Below are 23,917 nucleotides of genomic sequence, written 5' to 3'. Positions count from 1 at the left end.
TTGACACACAGAGAGAGAGAGAGAGAGAGAGCGCACAAGTAGGCAGAGTAGCAGGGAGAGGGAGTAGCAGCCTCCACACTGAGCAAGGAGCCCGATGTGGGGCTCGATCCTAGGACCCTGGGATCATGACCTGAGCCAAAGGCAGTTGTTTAACCAACTGAGCCACCCAGGCGTCCCCAAGACTTTTTTTAGTATTTAGATCAAGAAGCAGCCATAAAGGATTTTAATCTACCATGAAAAAAAATTACAGGTAATATGAACTGTGAGATGTAGAATAATTTAGTAAGGTACAAGTTCCAACAACATACACCTCCTTTTAAAGCCCTATTTTAAAACTTTTGCTGGCAGAAACTATTTCAAAATGAACACGATAATTTGGGGGTTTGTCCTTACTCAGCTTAAGTTTGTACAAAAATATTTAAAATGGGTGCCTATACAAAGTATTTTTAATGGATTGTTCATATCTGAACCCCTATATTATGTTTCAAAACATTTATATGAACAAATAGGACTGAACTAAGCTTTAAATATTTGAAAGTAACTTGTTTAGACTAGAAAACTGATACCAAACTGATCAGTCTAAAAGAAAAATGTATGTACATATAATTTTCTTGTATATTAATCATTGATATAGTTAAAATCTCCTTTTAAATAAAATACTTCAGATAGAGAAATTAAAAGTCCATTAATTTCTAGGTTACCCCTTTCCACTTACAATGAAAAAAGTACTATTAATTTTTACTAAGTTTAAGATGGAAATATTTTTAACAGAATGAGACACCACAATGAAGGCTTCATGAATAATTTATTCCATTTGAAGTTTTTTTTTTTTTTTTTTTTTTAAAAGTATAAACCTTTTCATTTCCTCAATCACAATTTGTACAACTCAGTGTTATGGCATTCGGCAGCAATAGTGTTTGTTCCTTATTCTTTTTTTTTGTCACATTAAAAAAAAAAAAATTGGACCATATTAAATGTCACTGCTAAACAACAACTTTAAAACGCCCCTTCATAAAGTGACCAAGCTATTTTGAGAGAGTTGATGCTGACATGTCCAGTAATGACGTTACAATTTGTAGTTTAAACTCAGTAACTTTAAGGTCCACAAATCCAGTTTACTTTGAAAAACTAAAGCTATTTTAAAACTTCATGAATACATCAACCTGAGGAGTATTTTAGGTCCCAAATCCAGTTTTTAATTCATACTCCACAAAAGAGAAAACATATGAAAATTTAAACCACAGTTCTTGGGCCCATTAAAACACCAAGAAAAACCAGAAGGTTAAGATTTCTAGCTGATTGGGGGGGGGCGGGGAGAAGTATGTCAAAAACAGTTTTCCTTAATTTAGACAAACTAAAATCTTAAGAGGAAACCCAGACCAAAACATTACTCATGCAACATTAAATGTATTAATAGACCGATATGTGATGCCATAGTGGATGAGTAGCAAATTATATGATGCAACAGCATTTAAAAACTTCCTTTTAATGTATTCAATTTGAACATTTTAAATAACGCAACATAGTATTTTGATATTACAGTATTAACATAGTGCTTGATTAAAGATCTGCAAATCTTTGTAGTAACACATTAAGTTAAAAAATTACCTCAGAAGGTAAATATGAAGACGAAAAGAATATTTTAATACAGTAATCTGTGCCATACTGACAATTGAGTACGAATACAGCTGAGGATAGTTGACTAAGTAGTAAGAGCTTAATTTTAGTGGTTTAAGAAAAGTTTAGAAAGATTTAAAAATTACAGCTACTTTAAAATTTAAGGATTACATATAAGTACACTTGGTGGCCTTCTGGCCAAACAATAAGGTGTACAGAAATTTATTCATACAGTGTTAATTCACAGTCCTGATAACTGAATGGCTTGCATAAGAAAGTATGGCTAGATGTTTCTCACTGGCTGGAAGCAGACATTATATAACTAATCTTTTTAAATGCCAAAATACTGAACTTCCACCCTGCTTGGTAATGGATAACTGCACAAAAAACACATTAGCACTGTAACAAAGAAGTCAAGGTGTTGGTGATCAACTGGTATAAAGTATGTATTATTTTGCTTTACCATTTAAACAAACAAAAAAACTACCCATACTTGTCTGTGACAGTACATCATCATGTACAAGTCAGATCCATCATCCTCCATAAAAGGCTTAATTTTTTTCTGAAACAAGTCTCCTGACCTTTTCTAATGGCTATTTAATAATGTTCTATTTAAATGTGAACTTGTATGTGAAGGGAAGAAAAAAAATTCTTATCAGTAAATCCTGTATATTTGGGAACTACTCCCTGATTCCCAGTTAAGAAGTAATTGTATACTGGGTTTCTTCCTTATGGCTCCATATAAAAGAAACTGTCAGGGAATAATTTTTAAAAATCTATTTTCAAACTGAGGTGTGGTTACTATAAGCTAGTGATATTAAACAACTGAGAATATAGCTCTTATTTTTAAAAGTCACTACTGAGCTAAGTATATAAAAAAGGATACTTTTTATAGAAATTCCAAATAAACATCTTTTCCCTCAAATCTCAGACAAGTTTAAGTACAGAACAAAACATGCCAACATAATCTGTAGTGTGCTAGCATAATTTAAAAATGAATGCAGAGATGTGATCTTCAAATTTTAATTTCAAAAATGCTGACCACTGGAATTGCATTGTAATTTTGAAGAAGTGATTGAAAACCTTTGTCACCAGTTGTGTTCTTTATAGAAAAAACAAGACTTGCTAATGTTTTAATATACACAATTTGAAGAAGTTATACTGTTCATAAGAAAGTGATATTTAAGCTAAGCATATAGTATTTACAAAACAAGTTTCAGTAAAAACAAAATAAAACATACCGAATTACAGTTTTGTAAATACAACTGATTTTGTCTTTGTGAAGAATTAGTGAATGTATAAATTCGGAATTTTGCTAGACTGCTTCCAAGAAAGATAGGTAGACTTGGTGACTGTGAATTCAAGTCAGCAACACAGGTAGGAGGCTAACTTGGACTCTCTTGTGAGCAGCACTGTAGAAATAACGTTTTAACGGGGTAAAGCCTGCATAAAAGCATTTTTCTTGGCATGTGCAAACAAGAAGGGGGAAAGCTGTACTGAAGGAAGGGGTGAATTAAAGTCCCTAAAATTCAAGTCCCTTCTTTAGGGAGGTGAGAACCTCCTTGGCATATGCCCTGCCTTAATCTGAGCTGTGTTACAGAAAAGTACAGACTCTGGTGTTTGGGACTGCCATCTCCAAACCAAGAAAATTAAATAAATAAAAAAGGCAAAAGAAACAGGTTAAGTTTAGAAAATGGTTCTTTAACTAGTGGAATAGAGTCTGAATACCAGGATTCACTGAGAATCTATTTACACCACAGTTTGATTGCACACACACACACACACACCCATACATATGCAACTCTCACACACATTCCCAATCTTTAATTTAAAAAAAACAAAAAAAGTCAAACAATCAGAGTGACTGTTCTTAAAATAATTTGTAAAATGCCTAGAGCTGGGCTAAATTTCAACCTTATAGCAGATCCTGAAGATAATTTTCATAATTAATAATATTCCCATGCCTAGATGTGCCACTGTCAAAACTGGAAAAAAAAAAAAAACATTTAAGCATGTAACATTAAAACACCAAAATTAGTTTAAGCATTCAGTAGCAAATGTTTTTCTTGTAAAACTAAGTTTCTTTCACTGGAAATGGCCTGAAATATTAGTCATAGCCCTAAACCATAGTACAAAATATAACTGAAGAATTCTCATTTTATTCTAAGTTAAACCACCCAACAATATCACTTGTATATTGCCATCATGTTATTCTGTAAAGGTGTGATATATAAAATGCTGTAAGACCTGGTACCTTTTTAATTTATAAACACAGTGAACTTCATTACTGTACATGTACTCTGCAACTACAGCTTAGCTGTAAATCCTCCACACACAATGGTATGGACATTATTCCCCCTCTATCCCCATTAAACTGTACATCGAGACAATACAAATTTACTGTCCGTCCCACCCACCCCCTTACAAAAAAATAATACTCTAAAAGCAACCCTACTGCAACTTTTTAATTAAGACGATTACATATATTTTAGACCAATTGCTTTAAAGCAAGAAGGCAGTATAAACCTTCTAGGAAAATTTTTATAAAAGAGGTTAAGAAATATAAGACAATTTATACATTTAAAAACTTACAATAAATAAGAGATGCAGGCATTTTTGAATACTAGATACTATAATCCAATACAAGAACATCTTGATGTTCTGAAGCCATATGTTGAAATTCATTGTTCCTCATGTTTCCTCTCCATGCTTTTAATATTCATTTAACATGACTGGGTACTATGGCTCATTACTTTTCACAAATACTGTGACTGGAAAAAAAAGGTTAATTTTGCTACGAAAATGTTATAATACGTTTTGTATGATCAGTCATCATCCTAAAGAGTTCAGTATAGTCAGTGAAAAATAGCAGGGTTATAGCCCCTCCCCCCAAGTCAAAACAATATTTGTTGAAGTAATAAGAATTAGACCCCATCACAGATGACTTTCACTGAGAAGATAACTGTAACTTAATCTTGCAGCGAAATATTTTCCTTGTTTTTTTCTTGTACAGTTCCACTGAATGAAGATCACAGCATATTCATGATAAAGTTATATAACTGATTCAGCACCACAAAATGAATTGGGAGACATGAGCGTCTGTCCTGGATTGCAGGGTCACAGGTTAGCCAGGAGAGTGCATTGTACTGTTCCAAAACAAACCTGAAAAGTATAAGTCATGTATTTATTTTCACTGTAGATTTTGGAAGCAGTTCCCAGTTATGGCATCTAAGATTCAAAGCCACTTTAAAAAATGGTGGAAGGTATAGAATAAAGAGTTCTAGGGGAGATTAAAGATTAACTAATTTTCATAAAAAAGTACTCTCAAAAGTAGATTACACATGCTAGGAAGAAAAGCACTCATTCTGAATGATGTACTTCATCTAGAGATCCAAGGGTACAAAACTGTAAATTATTGCCAAATATGAGAAAACTACATGAGAATCAACATTATATTCTTTCAAAGATGCAATGGAGAACCTTTAATGGTAAAAAAGAGTTATACCTGAGGACATCTGAAGTCTGATTTGAGTCAAGTGGGTGGGAGTGTTTACTGTGAAGCAGCTCATCAGATTGCACTGAAGGCACGTGGAGGTGCAAAGAGGCCTAAAAAAACAGGAAATCAGTCAGCCAAATGGAAAAGTTGTTGGTTTTACCTTATTTTTCCAAGGTCTCGTCCTTGATGAAATACATTTTAGACCTATGTAATGAATGGGCACCACTATAAAGCTGTTCTTCTTGCTTAACCAACTTATTATAGAATTAATTTTTAAGTGCATAACTTATATTCAATCTTACTTTATTTTCATAAGCTCTACTGCTTTTGAGACCACATAATAATCCTTAAAAAACTTATTTAAAAGGTATTTTAAAAGTCATCTATTTTCTGAGTGTAACATGCCTAGATGTGTAAATGTTTAAAGAAGCCCTAAGCTGATAAACCTGAACAGTCTGTTTACACGTTACTTAGAACTTTAGACTATACACAGACATGAAGATCTAGCACTGAAAAATATACGAGGAGTAAGCATATGCAAATATACTGCTTACAAATCTATAATTTTAAACAAACCTACCTATGGTGGAATTGTGAGCACTCTAGTACAGTGCATAGAATGCCTTCTTTTGCCCATGCAATTTCATACTGGAGGCTTGGTGACAACTGTCACACCCATTTCAGTATGACAATGAAGAGTAGAAAAAAGGAATTTCAATTAAAGTGAATCATTTTTTGAGTCAATATATATAAAGTGTTTAAAAAAAAACTATGAGAGATGGAGAAACTCTTTTAGAGATCTGTATACTGTAAAAGGTACTATTTCATATTTAGGTGATTTCTCCTCTACAATAGCAATTATATATATTTATATATATATTTATATTCTTGTGTTATATATTCAAGAATATAACCAAAGATAGATATTTTTTAAATGCCCATAAACTCTTGATTTATAAGTCATAAGAAGAAGTCTCATATGGCAGATCACTACAAATTAGATGAATAGTCAGTACTAGAAATTACTATTTAATTTCTATGAAAAAAAGATTTTTTTAATCATCTAGGTTACAAACCATTATTTTTCCAAGTAAAGAAAAACACATCAGGTGATTTTATTGCCTATGGTATAGGAAATAAAATGGAATGTATGAAAACAAAAGGTGAACAAAATTACGGTAAATTATGCCTTACCTCGTAATTCAGACCAGAAGTCCTAATCTTGTTACACTGTATCTGAGGGTGAATGCCCACTTTACACTATCCTCTCTGCAAATAAATATTGAGTAGAAAAGAATCTGGATAGTCCCTTGGACTTTTTGTAAAGTGGTGTTTCCTAAAAAATTGTTCTGTGAAACACTAAGGTCATGAATTATGAACTGGTGTTACACAATTGCTTTTTTGTGTATTAAAGTAAGTTTGGGAAATAGTAGGTATACAATGTTATTTACTGCTGTTTTTTTCAAAGACTTTAATGTGCATACATGTATTATAACAACAAAAGGGGGGAAGAAAGCATGTGCAACATTTCCCAAAGGACCAAAGAACCCTTTGTTTTTTAGAAACACCAAAGACTATTTTGCAGAAACACTCTTGGGAATATGTTCTTGTAATGAGATCTGTATAGACTACTGTATATATATATTGGAAGGGAAAGAAAAGTCATATATGTCCAAACTTTTATTACCCTGGCTGACACTCCCTAAATATATTACTGCATCAATAGTCAATTCAGATCAAGAGCTGTTGTATTCTTTATGAATGTGCTACAGAAGTTCAGTGCTTAGACTCAAATGTCACGGACTCAATGGTATGTGGGCCAGGGGTATCAAGATAGCAATAGGCTTAAGAGAGGGCAAGCCTATTAGTTCAGGTACCCACTAGAATATAATCCCCCAAATAAAGCATAGTATCCAGCTTTTACCCTAAGAGTAAAAAATCAATTGACAAGAAGTGAGATTAGCATGACTTCTGGAATAAAAGTCAACTTCTGGTGCATGTATGTAAGAAAAAGTGAATCAGATCTGAATTTCCTATTTTGGAATAGTAGTAAGCTACAGAAGTAACATCCTGGATAGGGCTTTCACATCTCATTTTACCCCTTTACAATGTATCTCAACCTCATTACGTCACTTGCCAATGACCTTGTTTTGATAAATAAGTCAGTATGGGTCTCAGAATCTTAGCACTTGGAAACCACTTAACAGTTTTAACATAGCAATTTACACAAAGCTAGAAAGAAATTTTAAAGAGATAGTAAATGGACCTAAATATCAAATATATTCTTAGAAAATTATGAATCCTTTAATCCCCAAAATACTGTGGCATAATAGCAGTATGATGTAATTCAAAGAATAATAGTATAATCATGAAAGGACACAGACTGTAATTCTGGGTCTACTACCAATTTATGACTTTGGACAAATAAGTTTTTCTGAACTTTAATATGCTCACCTAGAAAATGAAAAGGTTAGATTAAAAGTAATATAAGGTTCACCCAGCTCTATACTTCATATGTGCAGCTGCAAATATTAACAGCAAGGGTCCCAGAAATACGAAAAGATAAATTAAAAGTTCGAACTTAGTAGAGCTGTTTCATAATTAGATAACTTCTTTGTGATCTTGTCATATTTCACAATTCATTTAATAAGACCTTAGACACCTCTATATTTCTTTGGAACTAAGGCATCAATCAGCATTATTTAGGAAGTGGCATAGAAATGGAAATACCTTAAGAAAAAGGGGACACTGATATTGTGCTTGAGGACATGCTGACCAGAACCAGTCAGGTAATGGACCTGCTTTGGCAGTTGATACAAAGTAACCAAGGGCCAACGGTTGCTGAAGAATATTAGTTACTTCATCATGAGATTCTGTTGAAAGTAGCCGATCAGTACCCTGACCCTTAAAGAGAGAAAATTAAAAGTATATTAATTCATTTGATACACGTTGGCACTAGATATACAGAATGATTTATGGCAGTCTATCTTATGACATCAACTTAAAAAAAATACTAAAGGATATTGAAAAAAATCAATTGCTATGTACTGAGAAGATCATAATTAGTAACAATATTAAAAGAATGAGTTTTAAGAGTTATATGAGGAAATAAATATACGAACTATTAAGTAAGTTTGTATTATGATGCTGAGCCCATGTTTAGTATGTGTGTTTAAACCTTTCCAGCCAACTGAAAATACAAAATGTTCAATGAAATTCCTAACTTACTTCCTAATTATTCCCTCATCTAATTCCTGATCACCACACCTCAATCCAATAGGTAAATTAAATTTAGCTTTGTTCATCTAACACTATAAAATGCAGTTACTAATGTTTTGGAAAGCACTATGGCAACAGGAAGGGATGGATGACTATCAAGTGATGCTCATATCCTTTAGATTAGTTCATGTATTTCTTGGCATTTGCGTTAAGGAAATAAATAAGAAGAAAATGATATGCAAGGAAATGTTCACTGCAACATAGTAACAAAAAAATAAGATACTTAAATATCCAACATTTTGGGAATGATAAAACAATTACGGGAGAACGTTAAAAAGCTCATTATACTTCAATTTATATGTACTGAAAAGTTAGAATATAAATACATGTGAAAGAAAAGTAATCTGCTAAAAGTAAAAAACAATTTTATTAAAGTAGTGAGATTACTGGTGCTATTCTATATACATATTTTTTTCAATAATCTCATTTTTTTCCCCAAGTTTTTGTGGGTTTTTAAATTTTTATGTAATCTCTACACCCAACGTGGGGCTCAAATTTAAAACCCCCAAATCAAGAGTTGCATACTTTACCAGCTGACACAACAGGCACTATAATAATCTCACTTCTGTCCAGGTTTAAAAAAAGAGGGGAAGGAAAGGATCTAAGGTAAAACTGGAGAAAGATCCTTATTATAAAAGGGCAGATTCTAAACATGTGCATTCTATAACAATCAAATAACCACTATATATAATTTCACTCAAATAAAAATGTTATTCAAATGAAGCCCCATTAGTTTTGAGTTCAAATAGAAGGACAAGACAACCTGCTTCCCAAATGTTGAAAATTAACATAGAGAAAAGAAGGAAGATAGTCAGTGTTTCCTCTGTTCTTAGGAGAAAATCAGTATTTTTTTCTTTAGAGATCACAAGTAGGCAGAGAAGCAGGCAGAGAGAGAGGGAGAAGCAGGTTCCCTCCTGAGCAGAGAGCCTGATGTGGGGCTGGATCCCAGGACTCCGAGATCATGACCTGAGCCGAAGGCAGAGGCTTAACCCACAGAGCCACCCAGGTGCCCCGATAATCAGTATCTCTATTACGTTCCTCCAAAAAAGTCCTGATATGAAGGGCAGCTCTTACAGCATATACTAATTTGCAGATAACCTGATGCTCTACCTGATTAGAAGGTACGATAAAGTGGCAGGAAAATTACAAAAGTAGTACTAAAGCCAAGTAGTCTAGAAAACAAAGTCAGGGACAGAAGAACCTTGAGAGACTCTCTTTATAATGCATAATTCAAAATAATACATCTGTATGACAGAAGTGTAAGAATGTACTATTAATCTCACTTCTTGCTAATTTCCAAGGGAAAAATAGTGTTTTAGCTCATGTATCAACCCATTAATAAGTTAATGAATGACAGACTAAACTTTTGTAACAGGGTTACCTTGCCAGCATCACCTCCATGGGGGTAATGAGATCCTGGAGAATGTACAGGAGACCCCGTTGGAGATGCAGGAAGAATATTAATGATATCAGGATCAAGATCATCTCCTGTGTCTAACAAATCAAAGATACCCATTCCATCTGCTCCATCTACATAGAGAAAGAAAAATAAATAAATCCTCCATTTTTCACATCCCGCGGTCACGTAGGAGGGTTAAAATAAATTAATGAATTTTAACCAAAATGGGTTAATTTAATTAACATCTACTGAATGTCTACCATGTGCCAGGTACTGTTTTAGGAGCCATATAAACAATTATACATTGTAAACAAGCATGTGGTAGTGTGAATAATGCCCTCCCCCCCAAGATGTCCACATCCTAATCCCAGGAATGTGTGAATATGTTACCATAAAGAACTCTGCAGATGTGATCAAGCTAAGGATCTTGAGATGGGGAGATTATTCTGGATTATCCAGGTGGGTCCAATGTAATCACAGGGGTCCTAATAAGAGGGAGGCAGTAGGGTTAGAGTCAGTGATGGAGATGTGATGATGCTACACTGCTGCTGCTGAGGATGGAAGAATGGTCCATGAGCAAGAGGTGCAGGTGGTCTCTAGAAGTTAGCAAAGGCAGAGAAACAGATTCTCCCTTAGAGCTTCCAGAAAGAACCAACCTTGCAGACACACTGACTTTAGCCCAGTTAAGACTGATTTTAAACTTCTGATCTCCAGAACTGTAACATAATAAACATGTGATGTTTAAAGCTACTAAGCATGCATCAATTTGCTACAGCAGCAACAGCAAATGAATACAAAACAAACGTAATATGCTAGAAATGAAAATGTACTTAAAGTGGAACTATGCACAATAGTCTAATTATTATGTAAAATATATTCAAGTTATTGTGTAACACACTGAAAGAAGAAAATAAATATTCCTTATAGGTTTTTTTTTTTTTTTGAGATTTATTTATTTGACAGAGAGAGTCGGGGGAGTGCAGAGGGACAGTAACTCAAACAGACTCCGTGCTGAGCAGAGAGCCTGACATGGGGCTGGATCCCAGGACCCTGAGATCACGATGTGAGCTGAAATTGAGAGGGACGCTCAAATGACTGAGCCACCCAGGTGCCCCCTACTTGTGACTTTAGAGATGTGCCATTTTCTAAGGTACCTCAGAGCAACAATGGAATACCATTTATTTTCTCTTCTAATAAAATGTAATCTGTAAATTTATCTGTAACAATTATTTCCTACTATGGCAGTTTATATAAATCTGGCAAATCAATTTAGAAAGGAATATAAAATGTGCTGCCAAGTCTATGGTCTATGCACAGGTAGCAAGCAGCACAGACAAAAGCCTGTGCATTTTATGATCAATTGTTGCCTTTTAAAATAAGTAAATATTTATGAGATAATTCACAGCACTAGTTCCAATATCAGTAAGGTAAAAGAATGGTTGTATTAGTTTCCTATTGTCTTTTTAACCAGTTATCACAAACTTACTGACTCAAAACAACACACCTTCATTCTCTTACAGTTCTGGGGTCCAAAAGTCCAAAATCAGTTTTACTGGGCTGAAATCAAAGTACTGGTCATTAGGTCAAAATCGGGAACCAGGAGGCCTATGTTCTTTCTGGAGGCTCCAGGGGAAATCTGTTTTCTTCTCTTTTCCAGCATTTAGCACTACATTCCTTGCATTCCTTGGCTCATGGTCCCTTCCTCCATCTTCAAAGTCAGCAGCACAGCATCATTTCTCTGACTTTTCTTCCCTCCATTTCCATCATGTGACTTTCTCCTCTTTTGTGCATCTTCAAATTTCCCTTTACTTCCCTTTATAAGGATACATGTGAATGCATTTAGTGCCCACCTGCATAACCCAGGATAACCTCTCCATCTCAAAATCTTTAACTTAATCACATATGCAAAGTCTTTTTTGGTCATCTAAGGTTAACATTCATAGGTTTCAGAAACATTTACCGGACAAGGATAGGATTGGGGAGGCACTCTTCAGCCTAAAATCAGCCACAAGCATCAAGACTTATTTTATATTTGCAAACCTTTAAAGAACAATTCACCTACCATTGTTGGGATTAAAAGCTAAGTCCAAATTTTCAGTGGTATAAGTAGCTGAAGCTACTTGCACAGAAGCAGAAGTAGGGAACACAAGTATATGAGTACATGATGTATCCTGTGGGGTACTTAGCTGAGATGTCTGCATGTTTAGAGTGGTGCTTCTTCCAAATACGGAACCAGTTGACACAGAATCTGAAAATAAAGATAATTTATTTTTTCTTCCAATAAAAAAAGAATCAACTTTACATAATACTAGAAACACAAGCACATGAAGAAATAAATCTGACATAAACTAAGGATAGCTACCTGGCATAATAACAAAAGAGCCTTGGGGTTCCATTGCTACCAAACAAGCACTGAGAATGCTGGGAGAGTCTGCAGCAGATATACCACACATTCTACACATGTCTTTGAGCCTTTTACTTAGAGATTGCAAGTTTCGACGACTCAGCAAGCTGCTCCAATCTGTGGGTATCAACAGTTAAAAAAAAAAAAAAAAAATCAAAATTAACAGCACTGTTAAGCCCTCTAAAACCAAAGTTAAAACACAGTCCTTTTAAAGTTAATGAATTCCTCATAATAGGAGTAATCAAGCCAAAAATCTCTTCTTGCTGCTGTTACTCAATATCCTTTATCCCCCTAACTTTAATGTGTATCAACATCAATTAGTATCTGTTAAACAGGGGATGAGCTGAATAATAAGCAGAAAGAGGAAAAATGGAAGACAAATAAGAACAGTAGTAATAATACTGGTATTAAAGTCAAAATATAGTAAAATGTCCTTTTAAACTTGGAATTAGGCCATTTGTGACCTAGACATATGTGATTACTCTTTTAAGACAAAAAACTAGGGGCGCCTGGGTGGCTCAGTGGGTTAAGCCGCTGCCTTCGGCTCAGGTCATGATCTCAGGGTCCTGGGATCGAGTCCCGCATCGGGCTCTCTGCTCAGCAGGGAGCCTGCTTCCTTCTCTCTCTCTCTCTGCCTGCCTCTCAGTGTACTTGTAATTTCTCTCTGTCAAATAAATAAATAAAATCTTAATAAATAAATAAATAAATTTAAAAAAAAGAAAGACAAAAAACTAGTTTTTATAACCTCTGCATTTTATTCAGTACATATATATCTAGATGTAGTATGATAGTGTATTAATTAACATAAAACAGAAGTTGAAGTATTTGACAAAGCACAACTTTACCTTTCAGTTCTCCATGACCAATCCTTCCTAAGCGGCCAATTACAACTCGCCACGGTAATGAACTCATTTGTACAAGTCCTAAGCACCATTCCCAAAGCTTCTGTAGACCAAACCTCCTAGCAGATCCTTTTTTCCGACGAGCCCTGATGTAAGTAAATAGATAATTGTGTATTTTAAAATTCATATGAGAACATTTTAAAAGAGCTCAAATTTGGTGCAAAACTAGCCCCTTAATTTTAATGCTTGACACTTTTTATTTAAGTCCTAAGCAAGAATATACATAAAACCATAGGTTTTGCATGCTACTTGTGTTTTTCATAAAACACACTAAAACAGATTCTAAACTTAAAAAGAAACTGTCCATGAACCATCAAAATTCATCATAAACACTGTTCTACACCAGAGACTGGCAAACTTTTTCCCTAAAGGGCCAATACAGTAAACTTTCCAGGCCATCAAGATTCTGTTGTGACAAAAATTCTACTCTATATCATGAAGGCAGCTACACATAATACTTAAATTTGTTTAGCCAGATTTGGCCCACAGGCTATGGTGTGCCAACCCTTGCTCTATACTTTAAATTGAAGAATATTAAACAAAATACTATACTTCTCAGACCAAACAACACTGCTGTGTTTTCTGCATGCATGTGCTTTATTAGGCAAGTACATGACCTAAGCACTCTGTGGCTGAGTAATGGTGACTATGATTTACTGAGTACTTAATATATAGCAATCATTATGCCCAGTCAATTTACATGTAATACCTCATTTCAGCCTAACAAACCCTATGAGGCAGATAAAATTATTCAACCAGTTTTACAGAGAAGCAAGCTGAAGCTTAGCTAGCTAACCTGATTTTCTCAAGATCACATACCCAGTAAGTAGAATTGGGATTTGAATCCAGGTCACCACAACTCTGTGGAGTTGGACCTTTTAACTATTACCTTACTTCTACTTTGAGTAAAATGTCAGTACTGTCTTTGTATTGGAAAGGTGATTTATTCGTTCTCTACTCTTTCTCATCCTTCATAGATAAGCATAATATTTCCAAAATTCACCTAATGAGCATTTTAAAAAATCAAAATTGTTTCAAGGAAATAAGGTATGAAGTATTTCTTAAAGGTTTATTAAAAATGGTCAATAAATCTTTATAACCAATAAAATAAAATTAATGTTTATATATTCTTCAGCACCACTATAACCTAATATTCATTAAACATTTCTGCATATAATTAACTTCTGAACTTAAAGAAACTGATCTTTATATAATAAAAAAAAATAAGGGCTGGAACCAAACCTCAAAATTGAACATTACTTCATGAACTTGCCTTTCAGTTTCACTACCCTTGGAACATGTTACTAGAAATGTCTATTAGATTTTAAGTTATAAGTTAATGTAAGTTATAGGTTGTAAGTTAATATGAGGCTTACCTGCTGTAATCTATAACAGCCCTCATAAATAAGTATGACAGCTAATTACCACTAAGAAGAATTCTAAAAACAAGGCCACCATTTTCAGAAAATATTCCAACATTTAAAAGGAACATTTTCAGTCAACAATTTTAGTAAAGGAGGTTAACTCAATTAATTCGGGACTGTACTTCAGATGGCACTTGAGAGAAGTAAATGCTATAGGACGCTCTTTTTTAAATGAAGAGGGCTCTCTCATTCCATTCTTTAAAATTTCTTAGGCTGAAATTATTGCCTCAGACTTCATTACATAGAATTGAGACTTTAATCTCTTTTGTCTGTGTAACAAAGATCACTCCCAATTATTTCTAATTCTAATCATACAATATATTCACCACCCCAAAAAGTGAAAAACACCCACAATCTCAAAACTTAATGTACATGACCCTCCAAACAGTTTTCTATTCATTAAAAATGAAACATTGTGTGTGTTAGAGAATTTCTTTAAATGGATGATACAGTGATACACTTAAGGAAACAGAGGTACCTATTTGGGACATCGATGTTAATGATACAAGTTTCTAAAAGTTCTCCATATAGATCTGTACAAGATGCAAGAATCCATCTTTGATCATGTGATAAACAGTAGCCCACGAAAAGAACATTGTATTTCTGTCCAGCTTCTCCAAATGTTTCTCCTAGCTCTGTCTGTTTATCCTTCACTGGAGCCAGAATAAAAGGAGGTGTATAAAGTCGAATACACTCTGGTCTCTGTAAAATAAAAAATTAAGGTACTATGGTACTACACAATCATAAAAAAATATATATTTTTTAAAGATTTTATTTATTTATTTGACAGAGAGAAATCACAAGTAGTCAGAGAGGCAGGCAGAGAGAGAGAGAGGAGGAAGCAGGCTCCCCGCTGAGCAGAGAGCCCCACGCGGGACTCGATCCCAGGACCCTGAGATCATGACCCGAGCCGAAACCAGCGGCTTAACCCACTGAGCCACCCAGGCGCCCCCATAAAAAAATATTTTATTGAAAATGTGATATATTATCTCTACCCAATTGTAAGATAATTGGAAAATGAGAACTAAACAGAGAACTGCACTTAGTTCTGTATAAAATCATAAAATGTATAGTCAGTCAATAACTAGTCATAGAAAACACACTTACATCAGGACTCTTAAGAGCAGTTTCCATGGCTAACCCTGGACCAAAGCCAGTCAATGTTTTCACGTTGGTTGATGTTGGAAGTGGTCTCCGACACTGGGTGAAGGCCGAAAAAGCCAGGGATTTTAAATGCTGGGTATAGATTTGTCTATCTTCGTGTTTCACAGGTTGCAACAGGTACTGACAAGGAACAATCTAAGAATTATAGGCAAATATTACAAAGGTTAAACTTCCAAAACTAAAAATAAAAAGAATCATGGGTCTAAAACTCTAAAAACGTTTACTATAAAATTTAAATGTAATTAAAACTATATTCTAAAGAATTTTCTTATTATATAGGTTTTTAATAATTTTACTAACAGTTTATGTAAAAACCTTTTAAATTTCTACATGGCACTTAATTAATATTGCCATTGATTAGTCCTACTAGCGTCTGTAAAGAAATAATTCAGAATCTCTGCAAGCAAGTTAATATCATTAATTTTTTTCTTTTTTTTATTTTTAAAAAAGAGTTGTTGATTTTGAGAGTGCGCAAGAGCACGTGTGAGTGGCAGGAAGGGTGGAGGGAGAGAGAATCCTCAGGAAGATGCCCTACTGAGCACAGAGCCCGACAAGGAGCTCAATCCCAGGATCCTGAGATCATAATCTGAACTCTTGCAATCAAGAATAAGGCACTTAACCAACTGAGCTTCCCAGCCCGGACCAATGCAGGGCTTAAACTCATGACCCTGAGATCAAGACATGAGCTAAGATCAAGAGTCACAAGCTTAACCAACTGACCCACCCTAGCACCCTAAAATCATTAATTTCTACTTTTACTTGCAATCTATCTTATTTAGAACTCTAGTTTATATAGATCCATGCTCTGGTCTTCTATTTAAGCTTATGAATTTAAAAACTGGTTTATAAAAATTACACAAGAGAAATATTTAATGTACTTAAATGCAATCTTTCTATCTTCGTTATTATTGTGGTATGATTGTTAAGTTGTTTTTTTTTTTTAAGATTTTATTTATTTATTTGACACAGAGACAGACTGAGAGAGGAGAGAGGAACATAAGCAGAGGGCGGTGGGAGAGGGAGAAGCAGGGAGCCCAATGTGGGGCTTGATCCCAGGACCCTGGGATCATGGCCTGAGCCAAAGACAGACACTTAATGACTGAGCCACCTAGGCACCCCTATGTTTATCTTTTATAAAATCCCTTAAGATTCTATTATCATATCTCTTAAAGTGAAATATAACAGAACCTGGCTTTAAAAAAAATAAAAACCAATTTTGATACTAAATAGTATTTCTGAAACTTCTGTCTACATCAAACTGTTTTATATAAATTTAATTTGCAAAAGTGATCATTCTTACCTGTACAGAAACAGTATTTTTAATATGAGGAGGAAGAGTCTGGACCATTTCCAGAAAGCATCGAAGTAGCCCCAAAGTCCATACATTAGAAGAATTAGTGCTCTCATCTTTATTTTCATAGGTAAAAGGATCAATTATATAAACAACAATTGCAGGTGGATAAGTGATTGCATGTGAATCACCATCTGTGGGGATACCCACTTTATCCCGATCCATTGTGCTAAAATTTAAGGTAGAAATACAGAGTTAGGAAAAAAGTTGTACCATTAGTTTCTGAGGTAGTATCAAAAAGCAGGTTCTTAATAACCTCCCCTCTTTTTCTGGTGGGGGGTGTCATCTCTTTCTCTCCAAATAGAATAGTAAGTAATTTGTAAGTAACAAATACCCTTACATTAAGAGGGCTTGTATTAAAAAGGGGAATAGAATTTCTAAAACCACAGAATATCCAGAAACACTAGAAAGCTTAGTGCTTAAGTAATAAAACTGAGACAAAGATAGGTTATCAGCTGCTAAATCACAAGGCAGAGCTAGTCCAGAAAGAAACCAGGTTTTCAGACTTAGTCAATATCTATTACATTAATAGCCTATACATATTCATTTCACACTTCATAACTTTAATAATGCACAAGCTTCATTCCTGGATGGTGATATGATTTTCTTAAACTCCAAATCTATTTAGATGTTAAAGATGAATGCATCAATCTGGGTAAATAGTTTGTTTTTACTCACATAAATAAATTTAACTTTGAGCAAAATGCATCTGGGTAGCTGAAAGATATTACCAAGCTCATGTTAATCTAACCTATAAATCAAAAAGGAAGCTTACTCAATACCTTCATCATAAAAGGAATAAAGAGCTGCAATCATCATACGTGTTTGAAAACATTGTATAGAGCATTTAGTGTACATTATTGTCCTACTGCTTCCATTTTACAGATAACATGCTCAGAAAGTCAGACAACATTCCTAAAGTCACATAGCCAGTAAACAGCAGAGCTAAGATTCAAATCTCTGTATGGTTCTTAATAAGCTCTGAACAGACTGGTTCAGTAGTGACTTCTAAATCAAGGTAGTGATTTGCAAAGGAAAATTTACTTAACAGTCATGTCACAGAACATATTCAAACATCACAACGTAGTTGAACTAAATGGTTTTCAAGGTCTTAATAACCACGATGAGATTTTAGGATTCTATGCTAAGACTTTATGAAGAGTCTACATTATAAAGATAAAATAATCAATTTTACAAAAACTAAAATAATTAATTATAAAACAAAAACTAAAAATTTTCAAGGATAAGATCAAAAAACTCTCCATGTTCATTCACGAGGATTACCTCAGACAGAAAGAACCATAATATATTTACATTTTTGCAAAGAATAGTATATTCAAAGGTACCTTTCAGACACATCTGGATGAGGCTGAGTGGGAAGTGAAGATGATTCTCCAGAAATCCCAGCTGTTTGTAGAGCTGATGACTGTTGCCCTCCTAGCTGGCCACTCTGAACTGTACTTGCTTGTGTAGACATAGATCCTGTAGCACTACTGTTTATACTGCCAAAGGGTGGAAATGAAGGTAGTTTATTTGATGATACTCCACTATTCAAGTTGGAGGATGATGAAGATGAAGTTGAAGTTGTGGTCAAAGTTGAATTAGCTGTGGCAACCGAAGAAGACATGGTAACCCCTGATGTCATTGTCATAGTACTACTTGCTGCAGATGCTAGGGTGGCAGATGGAGTATTAGCATTTCCAGTACTTGTCATCTGAGGTGGAGTAATCAAAGACTGACTTGTAGGGGCAACTAAATTTGGTTGGGAAAGTAGAGAGCTGTCCAAAGGCTGGGAAGCAAGATAAGGACCTAAAGATAACAAAAACAGGCAGGATATTTAATTCTTTATTAAGATTGGCTCTTTTCTTATTCTACTATATGAATAATAATCTAGGTAATGCTTTTACCCTCCCTTAGTTGCATGCTAACAATGTAGCAGATACAAGCTTCTTATTTTGCCCAGAAACTGAAGAAACAAATTTTAAATGGAACTGAAAAAGTAAACAGCATTTTCATACAAAATAAACAGGTCCCATTAAAGTATAACAAAATTATATTTACTAGACATCATTAAATGATTGAAAATAATATCTAGCAAATTTTTATTAAACAATTCAAAGGTTCCTAAATCACAACCTGAATAAATATTGCCTAAACTGAGAGCTAACTAGATAAAAAATGAAAAATGTTATCATGGGGTTCATATTATAGAGATGCCTAAGGAGGGTCAATATTTTGGTTCTGTGTTTCTTTGGATTAAGTCTACTAAAGTCCATCAATATTTAATTCAATGTTAATTCAAGGGTATTAAAAGCAAGTCTTAAATAGTTGTCATTTTCTTAGTTCCAACAAAGAACTGTTTCTTAATGTTGCAGAAGTAACTACAAGTTATTTCATCTCTAAACCATTAAGAAATCAAAAATTTTAAAGTGAATAAGCTTAATTAAAAACACAGATTCATCAGATCCCACAGAAGTATAATTGTTTATACCCACAATTTCTTCTTACCTGATGGGATCCCTATTTTATGATCAGCAAACTTCTCCTGTCAACCGTCAGACAGTAAATATTTTAGGTTTTGTGGGTCACACAGTCTGTCTCAACTATTCAGCTCTAATCATATAGCTCAAAAGCAGCCACAGAGAATATGTAAATAAGTGAGCAGGGCTGGGTTCCAATAAAATTTTATTCACAAAAACAGCAGATAAACTAGGCCATATTTTGCAACCACTGGTTTTAATAAAAAAAATACAAATTCAATACCTAGGTCATATCTGCAGACTTGTGCATAAAGCTTGAGTTTAGAAAATGCCTCATTGTTACCATCAGCTGCCTGAGAAAACCATTCTGCTACCAACTTTTCTGATAGTTTCTTTGATGCAGTAGATCCAACTTTCATGATTCCATCTGTCAACAGTCGAGAAATAGGTCTGTGTTGACCTAATCGACAGGACTACAGATATACATACAGAAAGGAGAATTAGTGAATTTATTATAGTATCTGAGTATGCATTATAAAATAAGCACTTAAGTTATTTATTTTTTAAAAGCTGTATTTCTAAGTAATCTCTATACCCAATATGGGACTTGAACTCACAACCCCGAGATCAAGAGTCTCATGCTATACCAACTGAGTCAGACAGGTGTCCCAGGCATTTAAGCTACTTAAACTAAGCCTTACAATTTATAATTAACATTTGAGATAAAAATATCACATGAAATGGTACATCTTTTTCTTTTATACATTAGAAATCCATTAAAAATTTTTTTTCAAAATTAAACTATCTCCAATGAAATACAACACCTAAATAATAATGGCACAAGGACCATGTGGTATGAACAATGAAAACTTACAGAATTCAGATCTAAGTGAGCAAAAATATGCACATATATTCAAGTCAAAACAAAATAAAAATTGTTCTATGAATATAGTATGTATTTGTTAGCTCACTAATTCTGTGGGCCACTGATGTTTATTACAAGAAGCCTGATATCAAATAAGTTTGTAATACTAAATCAAGAAAATTCAGACAGAGGATTTCTTTTTTCTTTTTTCTTTTTTTTTTTTAAAGTAGGCTCCACACCCAAGGTGGGGCTTGACTTCACAACCCTGAGATCAAGAGTCAAAAGTTCCACCAACTGAGCCAGCTAGGCACCCTTAGACAGAGGATTTCTTCATTGTTAAGACTTTCAAAGGCTTGAAAAAAAAGGAACAAAAAAAAAAAAGAAAAAAAAACCTTTCAAAGGCTTTAATAATCCAGTATGAATAGCGAATCTCTTAGTAATGTAAGACATGTTTCCCCAAGCCTGTTTAACTATGGAATTTTTTCTGGAGAGATTTTGCAGAACTAGTAGTTCTAAGTAACACTCTTTAGGAAATATTTATTTCCCAAATCTACAGGGCAAATACCTTGTAATTAAGTAGAATATTTATAAGGAGCTAAACCAGCACAAATTAACAACTCAGGCTGTAGAAGAAATTAAATTTTAAAGACTGGATTTTTAAGCATTTACGGGGAAAGGAAAATATAATGAAGTTAAGACTTTATGTCCTGAAGCACTTAAAATCTGTAATCACTGCACTCAGTGATAGATACAACATCAGAATTATAACATCAGCTAAAAATTTAAAAGATCAGTCAATAATTTTAGAATGATATAGCTCATAGAGAACTCAAGCACAGCTTTACTTTATGAAAGTGAGGCCTAGTGTCAGCACCTGAGTTCCTAGAGAATCATGTCCAGAATTTTTATACATGTAATTTCTTTCCTGGCTACTTAATAATGCAACCCTTTATTTAAATTTAAAAAAAAAAGATAATCTGAAATGACATATATATGTCCTCAATGGTTTTTCCCCAATACAGCAATTTCTACTGTAACCAAAGTACACCCATCTAACAAACAGTCCAGGTGTCAAATGCTGTAAAGAATATAATTGGCTAGCATGAGAACTACATGACTAGTTTCACATCATTATGTCTCTGTCCAATCAACTGAACTGCCCAGTATTTGTATGTAAGTATACAAATTATGGTTTTAAAATGCTACTTCTTTTTATTTTTTTTTTAAGTTTTTAATTTATTTAAGAGAGAGCAAGAGCATACTCACGTGCTCAAGAGACAGCGGGAGGGGCAGAGGAAGAGGGAGAAGCAGACTCCTCCCCAGAATGCTACCTCTTTTTAAACACCTACCTCATATATTGCAGTGAGGTCTCTAAAAAAGCTTTTGGCTCCATTTAACAAGGCTTCATTTTCTGGACATAATACAACATAGGCTATATCTCTTTGAGATCCATAGGGTTCCAGCATAAGTCTCTCCCAATAAGGGAGGGCAAATGGAGAAAGCACCAGAAAATCATAATCATAACCCAACAAAAACGTAGGGATTGGCAGTGGTTCTGGGGACTCATCAGTTCCTAAATAAGAAAAGCATATTTTAAGAAAATATTTTAAAGCAGTCATATGTCTTCCTTTTATTTAAAAGTCAAAGTTACTGAAATCATTAGCAAAAATATTTGATCAAAGACAAAAATATCTAAAGCCAATCAATGTCTGAGACTTTTCCACAGTTAGGAATTTGCTAAATGGTCTTTAGGAAACATAGGACCTATACCATCATTTAATTTTAAGAAAAATTAATTCAGATGAAAAGTTAGAAGTACAATAGAAAACATGGGAGGGGAATTATATTTTTTATAAATTTGGACTGGGGAAAGCCTTTCTATGCATAACATAAAACCTGTCCATCTAAAAGCTGATCAATCTGACTATATAAATTTTAAAATTTGGCAAAAAAGAACATTATAAAAGAGCCAAATAATTAACAACAAATTGGAAAAAGGATCTGTAATGCATATGACAAAAAGTTAAATTCCTTACCATATAAAGGGAACATATAAATCCCTAAGAAAATAATCAGCAACCTAACAGAAAAATGGGTAAAGGATATGAACTAAGTTTATAGAAATAGAAATACCTTACATATAAAAGACTGCTCAATCTCATTAAGAGAAAGCAATTTAAAATAATTAATGGTGAAAAATTATAACATTTACTATGTGCTAGACACTGTTGAAAGATCTTTACACATGCTAACTTTACACATATTAACTCATTTAACCCTCACAAAACCACAGAAGGCAGATACTAATATTAACCTCATTTTAGAAAACTGGAATGAAAAAGTTAAGCAACTTGTCCAGAATCACTTAAGAAATGATAGACATGGGATTAGAGACCAGGAAACCTACTTTTAGGGTCTGTACTGTGTTATTTCTCCAGCTATAATAAAACCACCATTTTCACCCATCTACTCAGCAAGGGTTTGCAGAACAGGCATTTTGCTGGAGGAGTTTAAATTGGTATACAGAGAGTAATTTGGAAACATTAAACAACAACAACAAAACACACAATCTTTATAACACAATCTTTAAGCCAGAAACTTGTGCATTACAGAAAAACAGTTGTGATGGCAATGACAGAAACAATATGTATGTCCATAAACAGCAGGATCCCGTTAAAAATAAAGAAAGATAGCTCTGTATGTACTGGTCAGTAAGGTGCAGAACTGTGCATGTGCATGCGTGTGTGTGTACACTATTTGGTTTTTAAAAGAATGTAAAAACATAATTAACCTGCATTTTTCACTAAATGTCAAGCTTTTAATGATCATTATTTAGCCGTTAATAAAAGAAGGACAATGAAATATGAGCAAATCTACTACCTCTGTACTTAATGCATTCTAAAACCATACATGAAAGTCAAACATTTCAATGTTAAAAACTATTATTTAAAAAAAAACTATTATTACATATATATATTTTTTTTTTTTGCAGGGGGGGGGGGAGAACGAGAGAGAGGGAGCACAAGCAGAGGGGAGAGAGAGAGAAACAGCTCCCTGCTGAGCAAGCAGCCCAATCGCAGGGCTCAATCTGAGAACCCTGGAATCACGACATGACCTGAAGGCAGATGCTTAACTGACTGAGCCACCCAAGCACCTCCCAAATATATATATATATATAAAATATATATATTTTTAAAGATTTTATTTATTTATTTAACAGAGATCACAAGCAGGCAGAGATGCAGGCAGAGAGAGAGAAGAGGAAGCAGGCTCCCTGCTGAACAGAGAGCCGGATGTGGGGCTCCATCCCAGGACCCTGGGATCATGACCTGAACGGAAGACAGAGGCTTTAACCCACTGAGCCATCCAGGCGCCCCTCCACAAATACATTTTTGAAAGCTCCCACCTTTCAGAGACAATCTTCAACAGATAGTTCAAGTATTTTGAATGTTCTTTGCCTGGACTGATGACCATAAATCTGTGTACCATATACATATATTTTAAAGATTTCTTATTTAAGTAATCTCTATACCCAA

At 34.2% G+C, this 23,917-nt stretch overlaps 1 protein-coding gene across 3 annotated transcripts in view; it reads right to left on the bottom strand.

Moving 5' to 3' along the window:
- Positions 1-786: 786 nt before the first annotated feature.
- Positions 787-23,917, bottom strand: part of MED13 (mediator complex subunit 13) — a 105,240-nt gene continuing 82,109 nt past the window's right edge. The window contains exons 18-30 of one of the 3 annotated variants that reach the window (XM_045070145.1): positions 21,731-21,954; positions 19,800-19,989; positions 18,383-18,845; positions 16,986-17,205; positions 15,629-15,820; positions 15,000-15,223; positions 13,041-13,183; positions 12,154-12,312; positions 11,854-12,039; positions 9,774-9,922; positions 7,844-8,017; positions 5,123-5,223; positions 787-4,779 (exon numbers count right to left, since the gene is read on the bottom strand). In XM_045070145.1, coding sequence (XP_044926080.1) covers positions 4,647-4,779; positions 5,123-5,223; positions 7,844-8,017; positions 9,774-9,922; positions 11,854-12,039; positions 12,154-12,312; positions 13,041-13,183; positions 15,000-15,223; positions 15,629-15,820; positions 16,986-17,205; positions 18,383-18,845; positions 19,800-19,989; positions 21,731-21,954 — 2,558 coding nt within the window. In that variant the 3' untranslated portion in view covers positions 787-4,646. The other 2 variants (XM_045070146.1, XM_045070147.1) reach the window with 2 other exon arrangements.

Source organism: Mustela putorius, unplaced genomic scaffold, assembly GCF_011764305.1.
Source record: "Mustela putorius furo isolate JIRA1106 unplaced genomic scaffold, ASM1176430v1.1 tig00003962_pilon_pilon_pilon, whole genome shotgun sequence".
NCBI classification, from domain to species: domain Eukaryota; kingdom Metazoa; phylum Chordata; class Mammalia; order Carnivora; family Mustelidae; genus Mustela; species Mustela putorius.
Note: the sequence above shows the minus strand (reverse complement) of the source record. Positions and strands in the feature narration are given on the sequence as shown.